At 64.8% G+C, this 17,560-nt stretch overlaps 1 protein-coding gene and 1 long non-coding RNA gene across 2 annotated transcripts in view; one reads left to right on the top strand and one right to left on the bottom strand.

The window, feature by feature from the left end:
- Positions 1-10,766: 10,766 nt before the first annotated feature.
- OLFML2B (olfactomedin like 2B) overlaps positions 10,767-17,560 on the bottom strand; it is a 35,663-nt gene continuing 28,869 nt past the window's right edge. Inside the window, exons 7-8 of the mRNA XM_025420860.3 lie at positions 12,383-12,559; positions 10,767-11,808 (exon numbers count right to left, since the gene is read on the bottom strand). Of these exons, the coding sequence (XP_025276645.1) occupies positions 11,207-11,808; positions 12,383-12,559 (779 nt within the window). The 3' untranslated portion in view covers positions 10,767-11,206. The remainder of the gene's footprint in view (positions 11,809-12,382; positions 12,560-17,560) is intronic.
- On the top strand, positions 13,195-17,374 carry LOC112643046 (uncharacterized). The gene is made up of 3 exons (XR_003125554.3): positions 13,195-13,788; positions 16,683-16,740; positions 16,872-17,374. It is a non-coding gene; the product is annotated as an uncharacterized LOC112643046 (long non-coding RNA).

Below are 17,560 nucleotides of genomic sequence, written 5' to 3'. Positions count from 1 at the left end.
GGGCAGCATCCGGGACAAAGTGTGATTGAGCCACGTGGCGTGGTCTCTGGGTGCCGGGGCTGTTAACGTCAATCCTCTGTATCATCCCAAACCTTCAGCACTGCCTGCTACACGCACGGCCGTGTGTCCGTGTTGTTTGGGGAGGGAAGGCACGGAGGATTGTGGCCGCGTGACTGCTGAGAAGGGCGGGCAGTCGGGGAAGCACGATAGTTCAAAACCAGAGAGTGTAAGGCCACAGGGAAATCTATCCTCCCCCTCCACCACCGGAGCCTTTGGGGTTGTCCCCTGGGACGTCCCTCTGTAGGTGGGACACAACCAAGCCTCGGATCTCAGAGGAGAACCACTGTGACACGGGCTGAGCCGTACATGGTGCCGTAAACAGAAGGCTCTTCTCACACGCTCTGCCGTTTATCTGACTTGCTCTCATAGGAAAGGCAGGCCACTTCCATGCTCTGCTGGCCCTAGAGGGAAACCCATCACACCCATTTGTGTGACGTGTACGCAGATGCCAGCGGAGAATCCATCCCTCGGTTCACTGCGTAACAGCTGACACATGTTGAAGACTTAGTGCTAAGCGTTTATGAGCATTGGCTCGTTGGGCATCACAGCAGCCTTATGACACGTACCATTACCCACGTGTTCCAGATAAAGAAATTGGCCCCAAAGAAGAAGGAACTGGTCCAAGATCTCAAAATGAGCACACACCAGAGCTGGGATTTGAAATTAAGTCTCTCTTGATTTTTTAAACCACATTCCTTCTACTGCGCCACGTTGCCACGCATCCTCCAAGGCCACAATGGAAGCAACAGGAGACCCAGTAGAGAGGAAGAAGCCAAGCCACGTTATCCCAGGCAGCCAGGGGGCTGAGGCACGTTCAGGAAGGACGGCCAGTAGCTAGGAGGCAAGATCCAGCGGTCCCTGGGGGTTTTCTGTGACCTCCTTCACCTCTGAAGCCCCGTGCTGGTTGCGTGTCGAGCCCCCGGGGACTGCCTCCCTGCCTCTCCTGACCTCCGTCCTTGGGCCCGCATCTTGGATGACCTACCCAGTGGGCTGAAGACAAGCTGGGTGCTCCCCTCATTGAAGGCCCCGGGCGCAGCTGACCCCCACCCTGCTCACGTCCAAGAGCCCAAGTGTGACATCCAGCCCTGTCCCCAGGGCACCTGCACCGCCTACCTGTTCAATCGCAAGTTCTATCTCAGAGTTTCCACTGTAGAATTGACATCTAGTGTGGCTGCTGACCGCAAGATCTAGAAGCTACTTCTGTAAGAGATCGCTGACCCAAAACGGAAATACTTTCATCCGGAAGGAAAGGATGGGGCTTTCAAAGAGATGCAACACGCCATATAAAGGGTCGTCTTGAAAGAATAACTGTTGGCAGCACTGTCTCTCCTGAAAACTGTGCTTGTTTAGATGGGAGACCTTTTGGGGCTCACGCAGAAACACCTAGACCGTATCCCCCGTCGCTGACAGCAGAGCCCTACGCTGGTGAGCAAAGGGAGAACTCCCAGAGTCACCCCTGATTCTCATTTCTTAGGGGGCCCTACTTGACTTCCAAAGCCTCCAGCTTATGCACACGGCCTGAGCACCCGGCGGGACTTGCACCCTTGGGTGGCGTTTCTGCACAGTGAGTGGGGCCAGGGGTCGTGGCCCCAGATTCAGAACTCTGCCACAGACTCTGAGTGTGGGACCAGGCTCAGGCCCGTACCACTGATCTGCGGGAAACCATATGGATCAACCAGACGAGATCCACGTCCTCGGAGACCTGTGGACATGGCTCTTCCCCAGGCCTGTGCGGTCACCCTTCTGTTCCCACAGAAAAACAGAGAATTTCCGGAAGAGGGTAAGACTTCTGGATAGCCTGAAAACCGAAGTTTATTTAGACACGAGCTGCTCTCAGGAGAGCTTTGGGATGCAAGATCCGTTGGCCAGCGTCTCCGTCGCGGCCGCAGAGCTCACCCACTCACTTGGCTGCTGGTCCTAGGACACAGGATAATGCATCTCCCCACACGGTCGCTGGGTTCCCGGCGGGGCTGGAATTCGCCTCTGCTGAGGGACTGGTTCACGTCAGAGCCACACGTGGCCCCTGCAGCCTGGCAGCCTCAAGGAAGACAGACTTACAGCAACCCCCACCCCGCTAGCCTGGCCCATCCAGCCCTCAGCAGGAGAGGACCTGGAAATTCATCCTGACTCAGGATGAGCAGGAAAGGTGCTGGACCATGTAACCTCTTGTCAGATGGCCCTAAGGGTCACCACTCAGGTGAGCACTGGAAGCCCTGCCCAGCTAGCAGCACATTGGGGCTGACTCCACCTCCCCCAGATTTACCACCTGGTACATGCAGCAAGGCACCGACACCCACGGATGGAAACATCTGCTCTTAGGGAGATAGATGGAGGGTGGGGGGACTGGAACAGCACCTGGTTCTTCTCCTTCCCACACTCCCCTCCGCAATGGCTCGTGTCTGTCTACCTGTCACCCCTGCAGGACCACGTGTGCTCCAGAAGGGCAGGAAGCCTGTCCACACCGAAGCCACCACTGTGTCCGCAGGGGTGCTTGGAACATGGTGCTTTGGGGCATTTTTAGGATAAATCGGTATTTTTGGTTGAAGTGCTGAGCATTTAGAAAGCCACAGACTTCATCTTTCCTGGAGCACACGGGACAGACGGCATTTGTCGCCCGTGCTGGCAGCACACGCCAGCTGGGTCACCCGTGCAGGCACTCACAGACGTGCTGCCCGGTGCCGAGACGGGCCGGTGAGGGACACCCGAGGAGGCCCTGCTAGCTTTCCTCTTCCTCTTCCTCTTCTGCTTCCCTCCAACTCCCACCGGTGGCCGGAGACCGTGGGCCTGTGAGGATGGCGTCCCTTCTGCAGCACTTGGGAACTTGCTAGAAACGCAACCCCTCCGGCCCCCACCCAGACCTACTGAGTCGGAAGCTGCGGGGGCCCTCGCCTGAAGGAGTGTGCGAGGGAGCCACCAGCCACCGGGGGAGGCGGGAGGGCACAGGGCCTCACCTCCTGTTGTCACTCGATTTTTGAAAGCCCAGGAGGGTCACATCTTGAGCATCCCCAGCCCCCCCCCTCCCCCCCGTGGCAGCCCCTGGGCTCCTGCTACCTCACTGTCGGCTGGGGGGACCGGCCTGGGCCTGTCACGTGTGCCCTCAGCCCGACCAGGGAGGAGGAGCTGGCGCCTGCTTCCCTCTCCTGGGCCCCGCCTGCGCCCCCCAGCACCCCCGCCCCGTCCCCGCTGCCGCGGCCCCCGAGGTCTGCTGGGGTGACCGCACTTGGCGCACTGGACTCCCTGGGGGCCTTTATGGCTGCTGCTACCGCCCCCCCCGCGCCGACCTCAGGGGCACAGCGGGTCCGGGCGGGGGGGGCTACCATTCCCCGCGAGATTCTAGGTGCAGTTCGTGGGAACCGAGGAACACTGTGTTTCGAGGCGGACCCCAGCTCGCGGGGGGGCCTCCAAGCTGGTAAAGGGCGGGGGGGGGGCTGGCTTCTCGGCGAGATGAGCTCAGACCTTCCTCTGCGACTCAGAGCCCGGGAAACGCGTGAACATCCTCGCGCTGTGAAGATGGAAGTTTGCGTGGACCGGCCTGGGGGGCAGAGAGGCCGCGGTCCCTGCCGAGGTGCGCGGGGGGAGGGGGGGGCCGGGGCGACGGGAGCGGAGGACCCACGGGGGACCGGACGGGGGAGGGGCTGAGCCGCCCCCACCTGCTCCGCGCGCCACGGGGGGCCGGCGGCGTCTGTCCGTCTGTCCGTCTGTCCGCAGCAGGGACAGAGACGCCGTCTTCCCCTGCCCCTCCCGCCCCCGCCCTGCAGCCTCCTTGCGGGGGGGCGGGGAGCGACAGCGCCCCTGGTTCTCCGAGCTCGCCAGGGGGCCAGGTGCGTGCACCGCGGCGCCTGCGGTGGGGAGTCGGCTCCCCGGGGGCCTTCCTGGCGGCCGTGTCCCGCCGGAGACCTGCGGGGGCGCGAAGCGAGTCCCAGCATCCAGTGCTTCATGCCGCAGAGGGCGCACCCCCAGGGGCGCAGGGCCGCAGCGGGAGCCCCCCACTGGCCCCCGAGCCCCAGGGCGGCGGGGAGGAGGGCCCGGGACCCCGGGGAGCCCGCCCTGCAGAGCTTGGGGCAGGACAGGCGCCCCCGCAGGAAGGCCACGCCTCGCGGTGCCCCCCAAGGCCTCTGTCCTAGAAGCACCCGGCGGGCGACGGCCCCTCCGTAACAGAAGAGCCACCGTGAGACCGAGAAGGGGGGAGTGGGCGGCCGGGGGCTCAGGGTGACCCAAGGGCGACTGCGCCCCAGGGCCCTGGGGGGTGACACATGCAGGTCTGGGGGGACTCAGCCCCCGCCGGGCGAGGTGTGTACTGGGCACAGGTGACGAGGGAGGAGGGGATGGGCTCCCGGGTGAGCCCCGGAGGCCTTCCTGGGGGAGGTGGCTTCGGGGTACTAGGGCCCTAAGGGGGGTGACTAGGAGGATGGCCTGTCCGGGCCCTGCTGTCCGGGCCCTGCTGCCCGGGAGGGAGCCACCGTGCAGACGCAGGGAAGGGCCGCTCCGGCCAGTGTAGACTCCTGCGGCAGTGTAGACTCCTGCATTGGGGCCTCTTAAGCCGGGCGGGGATACAAACAGGGCCGGTGGGGGACTTTCTGCGCCTCGGGCAGCACCGTGGCGCTGACACTGGCCTGAGGAAGGCCCCCGCGCCCCCCCTCCCGTGGGCCTCCCGCGGGCGTCCACGCAGAGGGGCGGGCGTGTGTGCAGGAGCGGGCCCTCCCCACCGGCCCAGGGCCCAGACCTTTGGGGTCTGCGGGAACAGTGGGGACAGCGAGGACAAGGGGGACGGCGGGGACAGGGAGGGATGGTGGGGACAGCGCTCGGCCCAAGGGGACAGTCGCTTCCTGCGTTCTGAGCCCCCGGGAGCGTCCTCCGACCTCCTCGCGAGCGTGCGGGTCACCTGCCGCGCAGGAGCGGTGGCCCCATGGAGCCAGCCTGCGCGGGGAGCGCCCACCCGGCCGGCAGGGAGGCGGGAGGCCGCAGCCGGGGCTCCTCTGCGGGCAGCGGGCCCGACTCTCCCGCCCCGAGGCGAGGCTGCTCGGGGATGGTCACCGGCTGCTGTCCGCCCGCCGCCCGGTGTCCGGGCTCCGCCGAGGCCCCCTGGAGAACCCCGAGCGGACTCCCCTTGCTCTCCCTCCCTCTCCCCACGCCGAGGAGAGCAGCCTGCGCCCCACAGGGCACCCACACCCCAAAACCCGGGGTGCAGCCTCTGGCACCCAAGGACCCCGGCTCGGTGAGCGCTGGCCCCCGGCGGCAGGCCCTCGGGGAGGCCCCAAGACAGTCCTCTAAGGTCACCCACCAGCTACCGGTTTCTGCCCCGCCTTATTCCAGGAAAACATGTAGCCACAGCCCCCATGGAGCCGACCAATGAGGAGGGAGGAACTTAAAGACACACAAAAGGATGCTCAAGGTCCCTGAGCATCGGGAAAGTGCAGATCAACCCCAGTGAGCTGCGGCCTCGCACCTGTCGGATGGGCGAAAACCAACAGCACAGGAGACACGTGTTGGCGAAGAGGCGAGAAAGGGGAGCCCCCTCGCCGCTGGTGGGAATGGCAGCTGGTGCGGCCCCCCGGGAAACAGGGTGGATGGTTCCTCAGAAAGCTGAAAATAGAGCCTCCCGACGACCGGGCACTGGCACTACGAGGGATCGACCCGAGAATACAGAAATACTAGATCCAAGGGGCACCCCCCCATGTCTATAGCAGCACCATCTACAAGGGCCCGATTCTGGAAAGAGCCCAATGTCCACCAACTGGTAAATGGACACAGATGTGATGTAGACACAGGCGGAGTATTAGCCAGCAGAAAGAACGCAATCTCGCCATTTGTGACGACGCACATGGCGCTAAGAGATAATGCGAAGTGAAATCAGCCGGAGAAAGAGAAACACCGTATGATTTCACTCGTGTGGAATTTAAGAAACAAAACAAAGGAGCAGGGGATCCCTGGGTGGCTCAGCAGTTTGGCGCCTGCCTTTGGCCCAGGGCGCGATCCTGGAGTCCCGGGATCGAGTCCCGCGTCGGGCTCTCCAGGCATGGAGCCTGCTTCTCCCTCCTCCTGTGTCTCTGCCTCTCTCTATTTATTTATTTATGTCTATCATAAATAAATAAATAAATCTTTAAAAAAAAAAAAAAACAAAGGAGCAAACGAAAAAAAAAAAAGGAAAACCAAGAAACAGACTCTCACCTGGAGCGAGAGCAAGCTGGCAGCGGGAGAACCAGGTAATGTTGAATCATCGTATTGCACACCTGACACCAACGTCACACTGCCTGTTACCTATACTGGCATTAATGTCAAAAACTTAATTAAAAATATCTGTAGGGGGTCCCTGGGTGGCTCAGCGGTTTAGCACCGCCTTCAGCCCAGGGCCTGGTCCTGGAGACCGGGGATCGAGTCCCGCATCAGGCTCCCCGCATAGAGCCTGCTTCTCCTTCTGCCTCTGTCTCTGCCTCTCTGTGTCTCTCATAAATAAATAAAATCTTTAAAAAAAAATCTATAAACTAGAACCAGGAGAGAGGCACAGCCAGAGTGGACACCACAAAACGGGGACGCGCTGAAATCTGATTGGTGACCCAGGAGCATCGGGGATGAACTGAGCTTTGGGGAATTCAATCACATTGGAAAGACATTAGTGGCGGTTGCTATTAAACAAAACCTTTGTAGCCGACTTCCAGAAGCTTCGCTCCTCCTGTGTGAGCCCGGCAGCTGTTCATCTGGGGGCGGCGGGGGGCGGGGGGTGGCCCTTGCTTGCATGCTGTCCTGGGCGAGCCGTTCATCGCAGAGTCCCCGCCTCATTGGGGAGGCGGCTCTGGGCCCAGGCTCACTCAGCGACCGTGTCCCGGACCCTTGCACCCTGAGCAGGGACCCCCAGGCCTACAGGCGCCTGGAAGACCTGTCACGACGGCCGCGTGGACCCGGCCCCGGCCCCGTTCCCAGCTGTCCAGGTTTCCCTGCAGTCTGTAGCTTCCCAGACTCTTTCCAATAAAATCTCTGTGGCCTAAGCTAACAAAAGTCGGCTGCTGTGGCCGACAACCCAGAACCCCTAAAGATGGGGCTGCCAACAAGCTCGCGGGCAACAGAATGCTCTCGAAAGGCAAAGCATCAGCCTGAGTCGTCTTCTCAGAAAGTCACAATCCAAGACGTTTTTTTTGCCTGCAGGGCCGCTGCTGCTCTGGCTGGGGAGCCATCGAGGCTGCCCTTGAAGACGGAGGGGGGTGGGCCAGGAGGACAGAACCGCAGGGCGTGGCGGGAAGTGGGAGCGCTGCACCCGGGAGACCCCAGACCCCACATTCCCAAGGAGGGCGCAGCCCGCCCGCCCTGTCCCCCTGGGAGAGGCCCCGGAAGGGGGGCGCTTCAACTCTTCACCACGCTAAAAGTGCAAATAAAAATTGAGCTGGATGTTTCTAAAGAGGATGTTTGACTAGGATTTCTTTGGAGGGAGCTTTCCGGAGCCCTACTCTTCCCTGGGAAAGGGGGTGCCTGCGGTCGCCTCAAGGTTAGACTGGGCGAGCTTTCAGGGGCCCCGCTGGGACGCCTGCCCCACGTTCCCCACAGCTTGGGGGTCGCGGAAGGTGAGCAGCTGACTCCTACTTGGAATGCGGGGGTGGGGGGGAGGCTCCTCCTCAGCGAAGACAGCTGGGCGGGGGCCAACCGCTCCGCTGGGCCGGGGACAGCGCGTGGGCCTCCGCTCGGGAGCACGCGGGCCCACGAGGGTGTGTGGGTCGGATGGGGAGGTTCCAGCAGGATGCTGCCGGGGCGCCCCGGATCCCCAGGCGCGGGGGAGGGGTGGGCGGCCAGGCAGGCTAGTCCCCGCGAAGGGCAAAAACCCCAAGAAAAGTCGCTATGGAAGCCAGCTGTGCAGGCGGCCCGCCAGGTGCAGGGGCGCCAGGTGAGGGGCGCCAGCGCGGCCTGGGGGGACTGGCCCACGGGGCTTGCAGAGGTGCCACCCCTGCTGGACAAGGTCGACGGCGAGCGGGCCACACGGAAAAACCGAGCTCAACCTCGCGGCGTTTTGGCCAAAACCACGGAGTCTGGATCCCATCAGACCTTTGCCTCTGACTTCAGGTTAAGGAAAAACGGGGCAGAGCGGAACAAAGGAGAGGACAGTTGAAGGAAGGGATCCCTGGGGGCCCAGCAGTTGGGCGCCTGCCTTCGGCCCAGGGCGTGATCCGGGGTCCCGGGTTCGAGTCCCACGTCGGGCTCCCCGCAGGGAGCCTGCTTCTCCCTCTGCCTGTGTCTCTGCCTCTCTTTGTGTCTCTCATGAATAAATAAAATCTTTAAAAAAAAACAAAAAACAAAAAATAAGGAGAGTTGAAGGAAGCCAGCAGCCCAGGGAGCTGCTTGCATATGATGTTCGCGAAGAGCCAGCAGCTCCTGGGCACACCTGCGACATGCGGGAAGGGGGGACGCACGCCCAGTGCCCACCGGTTTCTTAGTTCAGACAAATACGGGGATTAAAGGAAAGCTTACGGCTTAAAGACCCAAAGGGACAAGACATCTTTGAGGGAATCGGCGGAACTTGAGGGTGGGTGTCACTGATTTGAAGGACTTGTTAGTCCATTTAGGTCGAAGTTACGTAGACGTAGGTCCTTCTTTTAAGAGATGCTTCCTTCACTGGATTAAATGTCAGCATGTCTTTAATGTAAAAAAAGAAAAAAAGGGGAAAAAATGCCAGCAAATTGTGTAAAACGCCGAGGAAACAAGTATAACGCAATATTGATGGTGTTTATATTTTGGCGATGGGGATTTAGTCTACATTCTTCCGTTTTTCTTATGATCGCAGGTTTTCACAATAAAAACTACCGAGTGCCTAGGATTTACCTTGGGCTTCGCCCTTGTTAATTATGATTAACTTGTTAATTCACGAAGGCCCCAAACATCCGGATGAGGCAGGTCCATGACTGTGCAAGATCACACAACCAGAACAAGGCACGGCTGGAGTTTGTGCACAAGGGTAGTAGCTCAGTGGGGAGTTAGAAGGGGGTGCTCCCCCTGGCAGGCTGGGTGCTGGCCAGGGGGGCCCTGGCGGTCCAGATACTGGCTGGGGGGGCCCTGGCGGTCCAGGTGCTGGCTGGGGGGACCCTGGCAGGCCGGGCCTCTCGGGACTCTATCTCGCACACCAGCCAGGCCCTGGTAGAGCCTAACCACTTCCTACTGGCCCCGATTGCTAGTCCGGGTGCCCGGCCCTGAAGGCTGCCCCCTCCTGTGGATGGCAGTCTGGGGTCCCTGCGGCCACCACAGGCAGGCCAGCCTGCAGGTTCGGGGGCCTCTAGGTTAGCATGAGGGCCAGAGAGTTCAGGAGGCCCTGGAGTCCGAAGGGCCCAGCCAAGTGCCGAAGCCTGGGGGCGGGGCTGGGGGGGTCGGGGGCGCACAGGCGCTCGAGGGCAAACACCTGCCCCCGCCTCGGGGCCACCCAGCAGGACAGGGCACTGGGAGAGGTGCTGGTTCAGGAGCCCGTGAGCCGTGAGTAGGTCACTTTACACAGAAGGAGGGAGCTACGTGAACGTCTCCAGGGGACGGAAGTAGCCACCAGTGGCACCCCTGTGGCTCCCCGCCCCCCTGGAGCAGCCTGACATCGGGCCTGGGTCTCTGCTCCGGTTTCCAACCCGGGGCCTGATGAGCACCCTGTCCCCCCTCTGGCCGAACAGGGCCTCTGCACACGGGCCTCGTCTGCCCCCATCCTGAACCCGGACACCCCCTTTCTCCCCGCCGCCCTCCTGCTGCCCCGAAACCTGCAGGCACTGGCTCAGGGAAGTTTGGCCCAACGCCCCAGGACAGATGGAGTCATCTGGGTATTTGTTATGTGAAACGGTGCAGGCGGAGAGGCAGAGCTGGGTGGGGGTGGAGGCCCCCACGCAGGGAGGCTGTAAGCAGGACGCGGATGCACGCAGGAGGCAGGTGCGTGTGTGCGCATGTGTGCGGTGAGCGTGCGGGAGGCGCCCAAGGCCTGTGCAGGTCTCCCCAGGTAGCAATGGGGGGGGGAAGGGCCAGAGGGGACAGCGCGGTGACACGATGTGGTCTTCCCACTTCGTCCTTGGGGAAGGACGGCCCTCCTCCCAGACTCAGGAGTCACCTGCTGAGGCTTTTCCCCAATTTCCGCCCCCTCCTTTGTGTCCAGGGACCAGCAGGCCTTCCCGCCCCGCACCCCTGCCCTCGGTGCTGGTTTCAGACCAGGCCCCTCTCCTGGACGGTCGGTGGGCGGGGAGGCCTGGCCAACGTTCACGACCAGGATGGGGACGGAGGGACGCGGGAGAGCTTCTGCGGCAGGGCAGGGACAGGGTCGCCCGCAGCCTCCTGTTTTGTTTTTTGAAGATCGAGGAGAGAGCGCACCTGTGCGGAGGGAGAGCAGCAGCAGGGGGAGAAGAGGGGGAGGCAGGCTCCCTGCTGAGCGGGGGCCCAACGGGGGCTCCGAGCCCCGGAGCCCGGCCTGAGCCCAAGGCAGATGCTCCCCCGACTGCGCCCCCCGCGCCCCCAGCCTCCTGGCCCCACACCCGGCCTCGCAGGGACTGAGATGAACGGCCTCCCACCTCGTGCGCAAAAGGAGCGGGACCGAGCGGCCGGGCTCGGTCGCTGGCGGCGGGCGCAGGTGCTCAGGTGCTCGGGCCTGGGGATGCCGGCGCCCCGGGCACCCCCTCCCCAGGCGACGCGGCCCAGCCTGGAAACAGCTCTGTGGGCGCAGACCCGGGGCCCCGTGCGCGATACAGCGGCGCTGACACAGCCGGGGATGGTTTTACATTTCTTCTTTATTAAAAAAAAAACAAACAGAAAGCATTTTTTCTGGGTTTTTAAAACTTCTCCAATACATAAAAATGTTCCCGCCCCTTGACACTTCTTTCTCGCCTCCTCCGCTCCCGGTTGCCTGCGGGACCCTGATGGATGAACCCCTCGGAGCAGAGCGGCTGGGATCTGGGAGCGGGAGGGGTCGAAGGAAGGTGGCTCCTGGTCAAAAGAAGTTCATTTGCACAAAAATATAAACCGTGGAGGATGAGACCAGCACATACGCGTATGGATCGATCTACAATCCACTTTAAAAAAAAATAGACCCAAACTGTCATTTTACAATTGCAATATTATACAAAATAATATATATATATTTCCCCCCCTCGCACCCGTCCTCAGCACGCACGCACGCACACACGGCGCCTCCGCCCGCAGGCCCGGGGTGTCAGTAGGCGAAGATGACGTGGTAGGTGACCTGGTGGCCGTTGTCCCAGGCGTAGAGCAGGCGGTCCTTGGGGTTGTAGTCGATCTGCGTGGTGTAGGAATACTCGTTCTCGAACAGCAGGCGCGGCACGATCTGCGTGTTGGTGTGCGTGTCGAAGGCGTACGAGATGTTGGCGTTGCGCTGGTTGTGGCTGTCCACGGCGTACAGCACCCCGCAGATGACGAAGCAGTTGCCGTACAGGTGCCGCCGCAGCCCCGTGCGCCACGTGGTCTCCTTCTGCGTGCTCAGGTCGGCCGCGTTGAGCTTGCTCAGCACGATGACCTCCTGGCTGAAGCCCTCGTCGTCCAGGGCCGGGTAGATGAGCCACAGCCCGTTCTCGTCCACGGCGAAGTCCACGTCCGAGTGGCCCTGCCAGCGCCAGGGGGTGGCCTCCTCGTAGGCCACGTCGTGCAGCATGGCCCAGGCGGCCACGAAGCGCTGCTTCAGGTCGTACTTGATGATGTTGCGCGTGAAGGCGCGGCTGTAGTAGAAGGCGCCCGCGTACACCACGTGGCCCGTGCCGATCCAGCTGTACGGCAGCTTGTACGAGTTGCTCCAGCGGCCTGGGGGGCACGGGGTCGGGGTCGGGGTCACGGGGGTGGGGGGGCGGCCCCGCGGGCCTCCCCCTCCTCCTCCCCCTCCCCCTCCCCCCAGGCCCAGGCTCCTGCCCTCCTCTGCTCCTCCCCCCTCCCCCAGACCCCTCCCCTCCTCCCCCCTCCCCCTAGACCCAGGCCCCTCCCCTCCTCTCCCCCTCCCCCTTCCCCCCACCCAGGCCCCTCCCCTCCTCTCCTCTCCTCCTTCCTTCCTCTCCTCCTCCCCTCCCCCTCCCCCGACCCAGGCTCCTCTCCTCCTCCCTTCCTCTCCCCCCTGCCCCCCTCCCCTCCTCTCCTCTCCTTTCCTTCTGCCCCTCCCCCCACTCAGGCCCCGCCCCTCCCCTCCTCTCCCCCTCCACTCCCCTCCTCCTGCCCCTCCCCCCGGGGCCCAGGCCCCTCCCCTCCCCACCCTGCAGGGAGCCGGAGGCCAGGAGCCCAGCGCAGAGAGGACAGGGCAGGTGCACGGTCCTTTCACCACCAGGGACGCTGTCACCTCCCAAAGAGCAGGTGGTGGCCCGGGAGTGGGGGGGTGGGGGGCGCCTACCCTGTTTGAAGTTCTCCAGGTTGCGGAACTCCACCAGGGTGTTGCCGTAGTAATAGTTGGTCACGTAGATCCGCTCGTCCTTGGCCAGGGGGTCCTTCATCCAGGCGCCCTCGTTCCGCCCGTACGTGTTCTGGGTGGTCGGCCCCGTGATCGTGGACAGCGTGTCCTTGCACCTTCCTGACCGGGACGGGAGGCGGGGGCGGGATGAGGAACACCCCAAGCCCCTGAAACCCGAGCCCCCCGTCCAGGCTGTGAGCCTGGGGGCGTCTGACCCGGGCCTGGACACCTCAGCATCGTCTCGTCGTCCCCCCAGTCCTCCAGGCCGCCCCCCAGCCACCTGCCGCCCTCGGCCTCCTAATCCTGCAGGCGCCCCTCAAGGGTCCGAGCTCCAGCCTCTGCGAAACCATCCTTCCCGGGTTCCACCTGTGCCCCCAGGGCTCCCGCGAGGTCCTCCCCCCAGGGCCCTCGTGCCGCCCCCTTCCCTTGGCCACGCCCCCACGAGGTCCCCTCCCTTGGCCACGCCCCCACGGCGTCCCCTCCCTTGGCCACGCCCCACGACGGCCCCTCCCTTGACCACGCCCCCACGGCGTCCCCTCCCTTGGCCACGCCCCACGACGGCCCCTCCCTTGACCACGCCCCACGGCGTCCCCTCCCTTGGCCACGCCCCACGACGGCCCCTCCCTTGACCACGCCCCCACGACGCCCCCTCCCTTGACCACGCCCCACGGGCGTCCCCTCCCCTTGGCCACGCCCCCACGGGCGTCCCCTCCCTTGGCCACGCCCCACGACGGCCCCTCCCTTGACCACGCCCCACGGCGTCCCCTCCCTTGGCCACGCCCCCACGGCGTCCCCTCCCTTGGCCACGCCCCACGACGGCCCCTCCCTTGACCACGCCCCACGGCGTCCCCTCCCTTGGCCACGCCCCACGACGGCCCCTCCCTTGACCACGCCCCACGGCGTCCCCTCCCTTGGCCACGCCCCACGACGGCCCCTCCCTTGACCACGCCCCACGGCGTCCCCTCCCTTGGCCACGCCCCACGACGGCCCCTCCCCTTGGCCACGCCCCCACTGCGTCCCCTCCCTTGGCTACGCCCCACGGCGTCCCCTCCCCTTGGCCACGCCCCCTCCGCGGAAGCCGGGCCTGGAGGCAGCAGGGGGGCGTCTGGGGGGCCGGGGCCCGAGGCTGAACACGCGGCAGCCGGGGAAGCCGGCGCGAGGCCTCGGCCTGTGCGACCCAGGGCACGGCGCTCCGCCCGCTGCAGGCGTCCGGCCCAGGGTATTCGGGCGCCAGTCGTCGCTGCGCAGTGGAGGTTCGTGCCCCTGGGGCCCACCTGCTCAACCCGTGGCCCCCATCGCACTGTGGGCGAGACGCCAGGGTCCCTCCCCTTCTGGGGCCCTTCCTCCAGGTAGGCAGCTTGCTCCGGCTGCAGGAGCCCCTCCGAGCCGCGTCTGCCTTCCTGGGACAGGAGCTCCGTGAGTTAGTCCCGAGGGGCTCTCTGGGGCGACCCAGGGCCCAGGAGGCGCCCTGCACGGCCACCAGAGTCCTGCCGAGCTCCGGCCGCCTGCAAGGCCTATCAGGCTTCCTATGCGGTGTCCCTGTCGAGCGCGGTCCTCAGACACCGAGAGGCCGGGACCACCGAGGCCCCGGGCCTTCTGCCCCCGCGCGGGCGGGTTACAGAGGCGGGAAGGTGCGTCCTGCCCTCCCAGCAGAACCTCAACACTGGCACCCAGGTGGGCGACAGTGGTAAGAACACCGGGTCCCTGACGTTCACCTGGGACAAAACACAAAGGCCTACAGTTCAGATTCGGGGTTCTCTCAACTTCCCAACTGTCCCAGCCTCTGCCGTCCAGCCTGCTGCCCACCCCCCCCAGCCCCCACCCCCGCCGTGGTCTGGTGGTCCCGTCCAGCTGGCAGGACTGGGCAGGCCGGGGCGCGGGCCTAGGCCACGGGGGCACACGGCTGGCCACGCAGGCCCGCACAGAGTGGGGAGGGGTCAGGCTCCGCAGGACAAACAAGCCACCAGCCAACGCCTCGTTCCCCCACCCCGAGCTCAGTTCGTCAAGACGACAGAAGCCAAGGCTCCAGCGGGGCCCGGGCCACAGGCTCTGAAGATCTCATTCCTGGGCACAGAGGGGCGGAGAGGCCGTGCTGCCTCTGCACCGTCGTCACCCCGGGGTGCCATCCCCGGGGACGAGCATTTCGATGCACCCCCGTCCCCTGGCAAAGCGCAGCGCGGCCCCTCGCCCAGGCCCCGGAGCCCCACAGATGGGAGGCGAGGACTTTCTGTGGAAGGGCTGCCGTGGCTCCGCAGACCACACGGTGCAGCTGAGCTCCCGGAAGCCAGGACTCATCCGAGTGTGGAAGTACTGGGGTGCCCTGGGCAGCCCCCGAATTCCCTACGGGGTCCCGTCTCAGCTCTGAGGCTCCTGGCAGTGGGGTCCTGGCGGGGGGGCCACAGAGCCTGTCCGGGTTTGGAACCAGTGGCCTGGCCTCGGTCGTGACCCTGCTACCAGCTCCAGAGTCCCTGTGGCCTCGGAAATGTCAGAGCTTTAGCTTCTGCAGGAAAAGTGTCCTAAGGGAGGCAGAGGCAGGTGTAACGGGGGGTGGGGGATGTGGCCTTGAGCCAAGGAACGCGAGGAGCACCCACAGCCAGGAAAGGCAAGACGACATCTGTCCCTGGGCCCTCGGGGAAGAACCCACCCTCTGACGCCTCGATTTTAGCCCCTTTGAGACTCGTTCCCAACTTCCTGCCTTCGGGCCCCAGGGAACCCGCGTGCTGTTTGAGCCTCTAGGTTTGCGGTCGTTTGGTACCGGAGACGTGGGACACGGGGACGGCCGAGTCCGCTCGCAGCGTGGCATCCTGGGATCTCCAGCTGGAGGGGAGGCCCAGCAGCCAGCCCGGACCTCGGGGCACCCCTGTGGCAGCCTGGCCACCTGCAGCAGGGGGTGGGGGGCAGCCTGGGAGCTTGCGGAGCCTGGAACCCGGCCCGCGTGGGTAAAGCGTGAGGCCCGAGCCGCCGCCAGAGGCACCTGCCTGGCGCGGCACCTGTCAGCGCGGAGAGAGGACAGGGCGGGGGGGACCGTCTGTGGGGGGAGGGAAGGGGGGCTCACAGGGGCCACGGGGAGGACGCGCGGGGACGCGGCCCCCATGCTCTGTGCCCGGGACCGTGCGCTGCGCCCTGGGCATCGGCACCTTTCATCACCGGGGTCCCGGGGTCCCGGAGGAAGGGGCTCCTCCCCTCGGCACGTGAGCCCGAGCCCACCTGCGCTCTGCCACCTTGCAAAGCAAACCTGCTCCCCAGGCTCCCCCGCTGTCCTGGCCCGGTGGTGGCACACGCGCAGGCCTCGCCGCGGGGGCCCCGGGGCCCGTCACGCTGCCCCCCCATCCCGTCACCCCCCCGCACCCCATCACTCCCCTGCACCCCATCACTCCCACCTTGGCCGCCCCATCATCATACCCACGCCTGCCCCGTTTCCCCTCCACCCCGTCATGCCCCCACGGCCGCCCCGTCCCCCCCCATCATGCCCCCCATGCCTGCCCCATCCCACGCCCGCCGCAGGACCAGCTCCCCTCCCTCCTGCTTTCACTTGCTGTCTCCTGCCCCGGCTGCTCCCTCTGCCCGCCTTCCTTCCGTCTTGGGGCTCCTGCACCCCCGCCCTAGGAGACCCGCGGCCTGGGCCCACCCAGCTGCCCACTGGCACTGTCTTCCCTGTGCGCCTCCTGGTTCCTGAGGCTTCACGGGACTAAACTGGAACCTCTCTGCTTCCGCCGACGGCCTGCTGCACTTGAGCCCCCCCTCCCCCAGCCCCCCAGAGACGGCGCCACACGCAGCCAGAAGCCACCCTGGGGCGCCTCGGGCAGGTCGTGTCTCCCACCTCCCCCTGCCCTTCCCGGCCTCTGTGGCCCGGTTCTAGCCTCACTGCGTGCATCTGCCCGGCTGCCGCTCCTCCTCCTGCCACCCCGCATTCAGAGTCCCCAAACTCTGATGGCCCCAGGGCACGGGTGGGGACTCAGTGGGTGGGGCAGGAGCCCTGGGCATCGTCCACGCAACAACAGAGGCCGCGGCGGTGGGGGAGCAGCAGACCCGAAGGCACCCAAACTCAGGCTGTAAGGCCAGCCTGGGATGAACTCGGCCCTCGGTTGCCAGCCTGACGTCCCTCGCCCCTGCCTGCGTGTCTCCCCAGGGTGTCCTCGGGCCACCTCACAGAGCCCTCGCTCAGAAGGGGGCCCTGGATGCAACACCCTGCCGTCACCATCCTGACCTTCTCCGTCACCTTACCTGCGCCCTTGTGTTCTAGGAGCCAAGTCCAGGAGGACGGCGAAGCGTGTGCGTGTGCACAGGGGCACACCCCGTAGGTGTGTCTGCCGTGCTTGCTCACGGATTTGCAAGGCCTGCTGAACACGGAATTCCGGGCGGACCCACCGGGGGGGGGGGGGGGGGGAGCGGGGGGAGGGTCCAGCCAGACTCAGGCGGGCCACCTCTGCAGCTGAGTGAGGCCCACAGCCCCGGAGGCCTCACGTCCCCCAAGCCAGAGCTTGCCTTGAACGCAGACCACAGTGGAGCCTCAAGAAACGCGAAAATCCGGGTACGCAGCCCTCTACTACCTCCTCCTTGGGTCACTTCCCTGTTTCGGCCAACAACTTGGGCCACGCGGGACGCAGAAGAGGGGAGAGGGGGTCACGCACCGCCTTCCGTCCTGGGTGGGGGGTGCGGGCGCTGCCGAGGCAGCACAGGTCGGGAGGGAAGCAGCAGCTGGCTTTCTGCAGCGCTCCGCTGTGGCCGTCGAAGGAGCCGGGACGGGGGCCCGGGGGCTGTCACTCTGGTGACTGCCACCCTGGACTCAACTGACCTTATGTTTGCATTTACAACAGACGTTCTCGGTATAAAGATGAACGGGAAACCTCATGCTAGTAACGTAAATGCTTGATATTCCTGCAGTTAGAATGGCATGAAAGAGCAGAGACAAAACGGCCTGACCAGACGCACGGGGGGGGGCCCAGAAGAAAGGGAGGGAAAAGCCTTCCATTCGCCACCTTGAGGGCGGTGCCCCCACGCTCCCGGGGCTCCAGGGCCGGGCTGCTCCTTCTCACCGTGGCGCGGCCTCCCTCCCTCCACGGCCTCCCTCCGCCTGGCCAGCTGTGCCTCATCCCTCAAGACAGCCGGGCCAGCATGTCT

This window comes from Canis lupus, chromosome 38, assembly GCF_003254725.2.
Source record: "Canis lupus dingo isolate Sandy chromosome 38, ASM325472v2, whole genome shotgun sequence".
NCBI classification, from domain to species: Eukaryota; Metazoa; Chordata; class Mammalia; order Carnivora; family Canidae; genus Canis; species Canis lupus.
The sequence above is the reverse complement of the archived record's forward strand: the minus strand, read 5'-3'. Positions and strand labels throughout refer to the sequence as shown.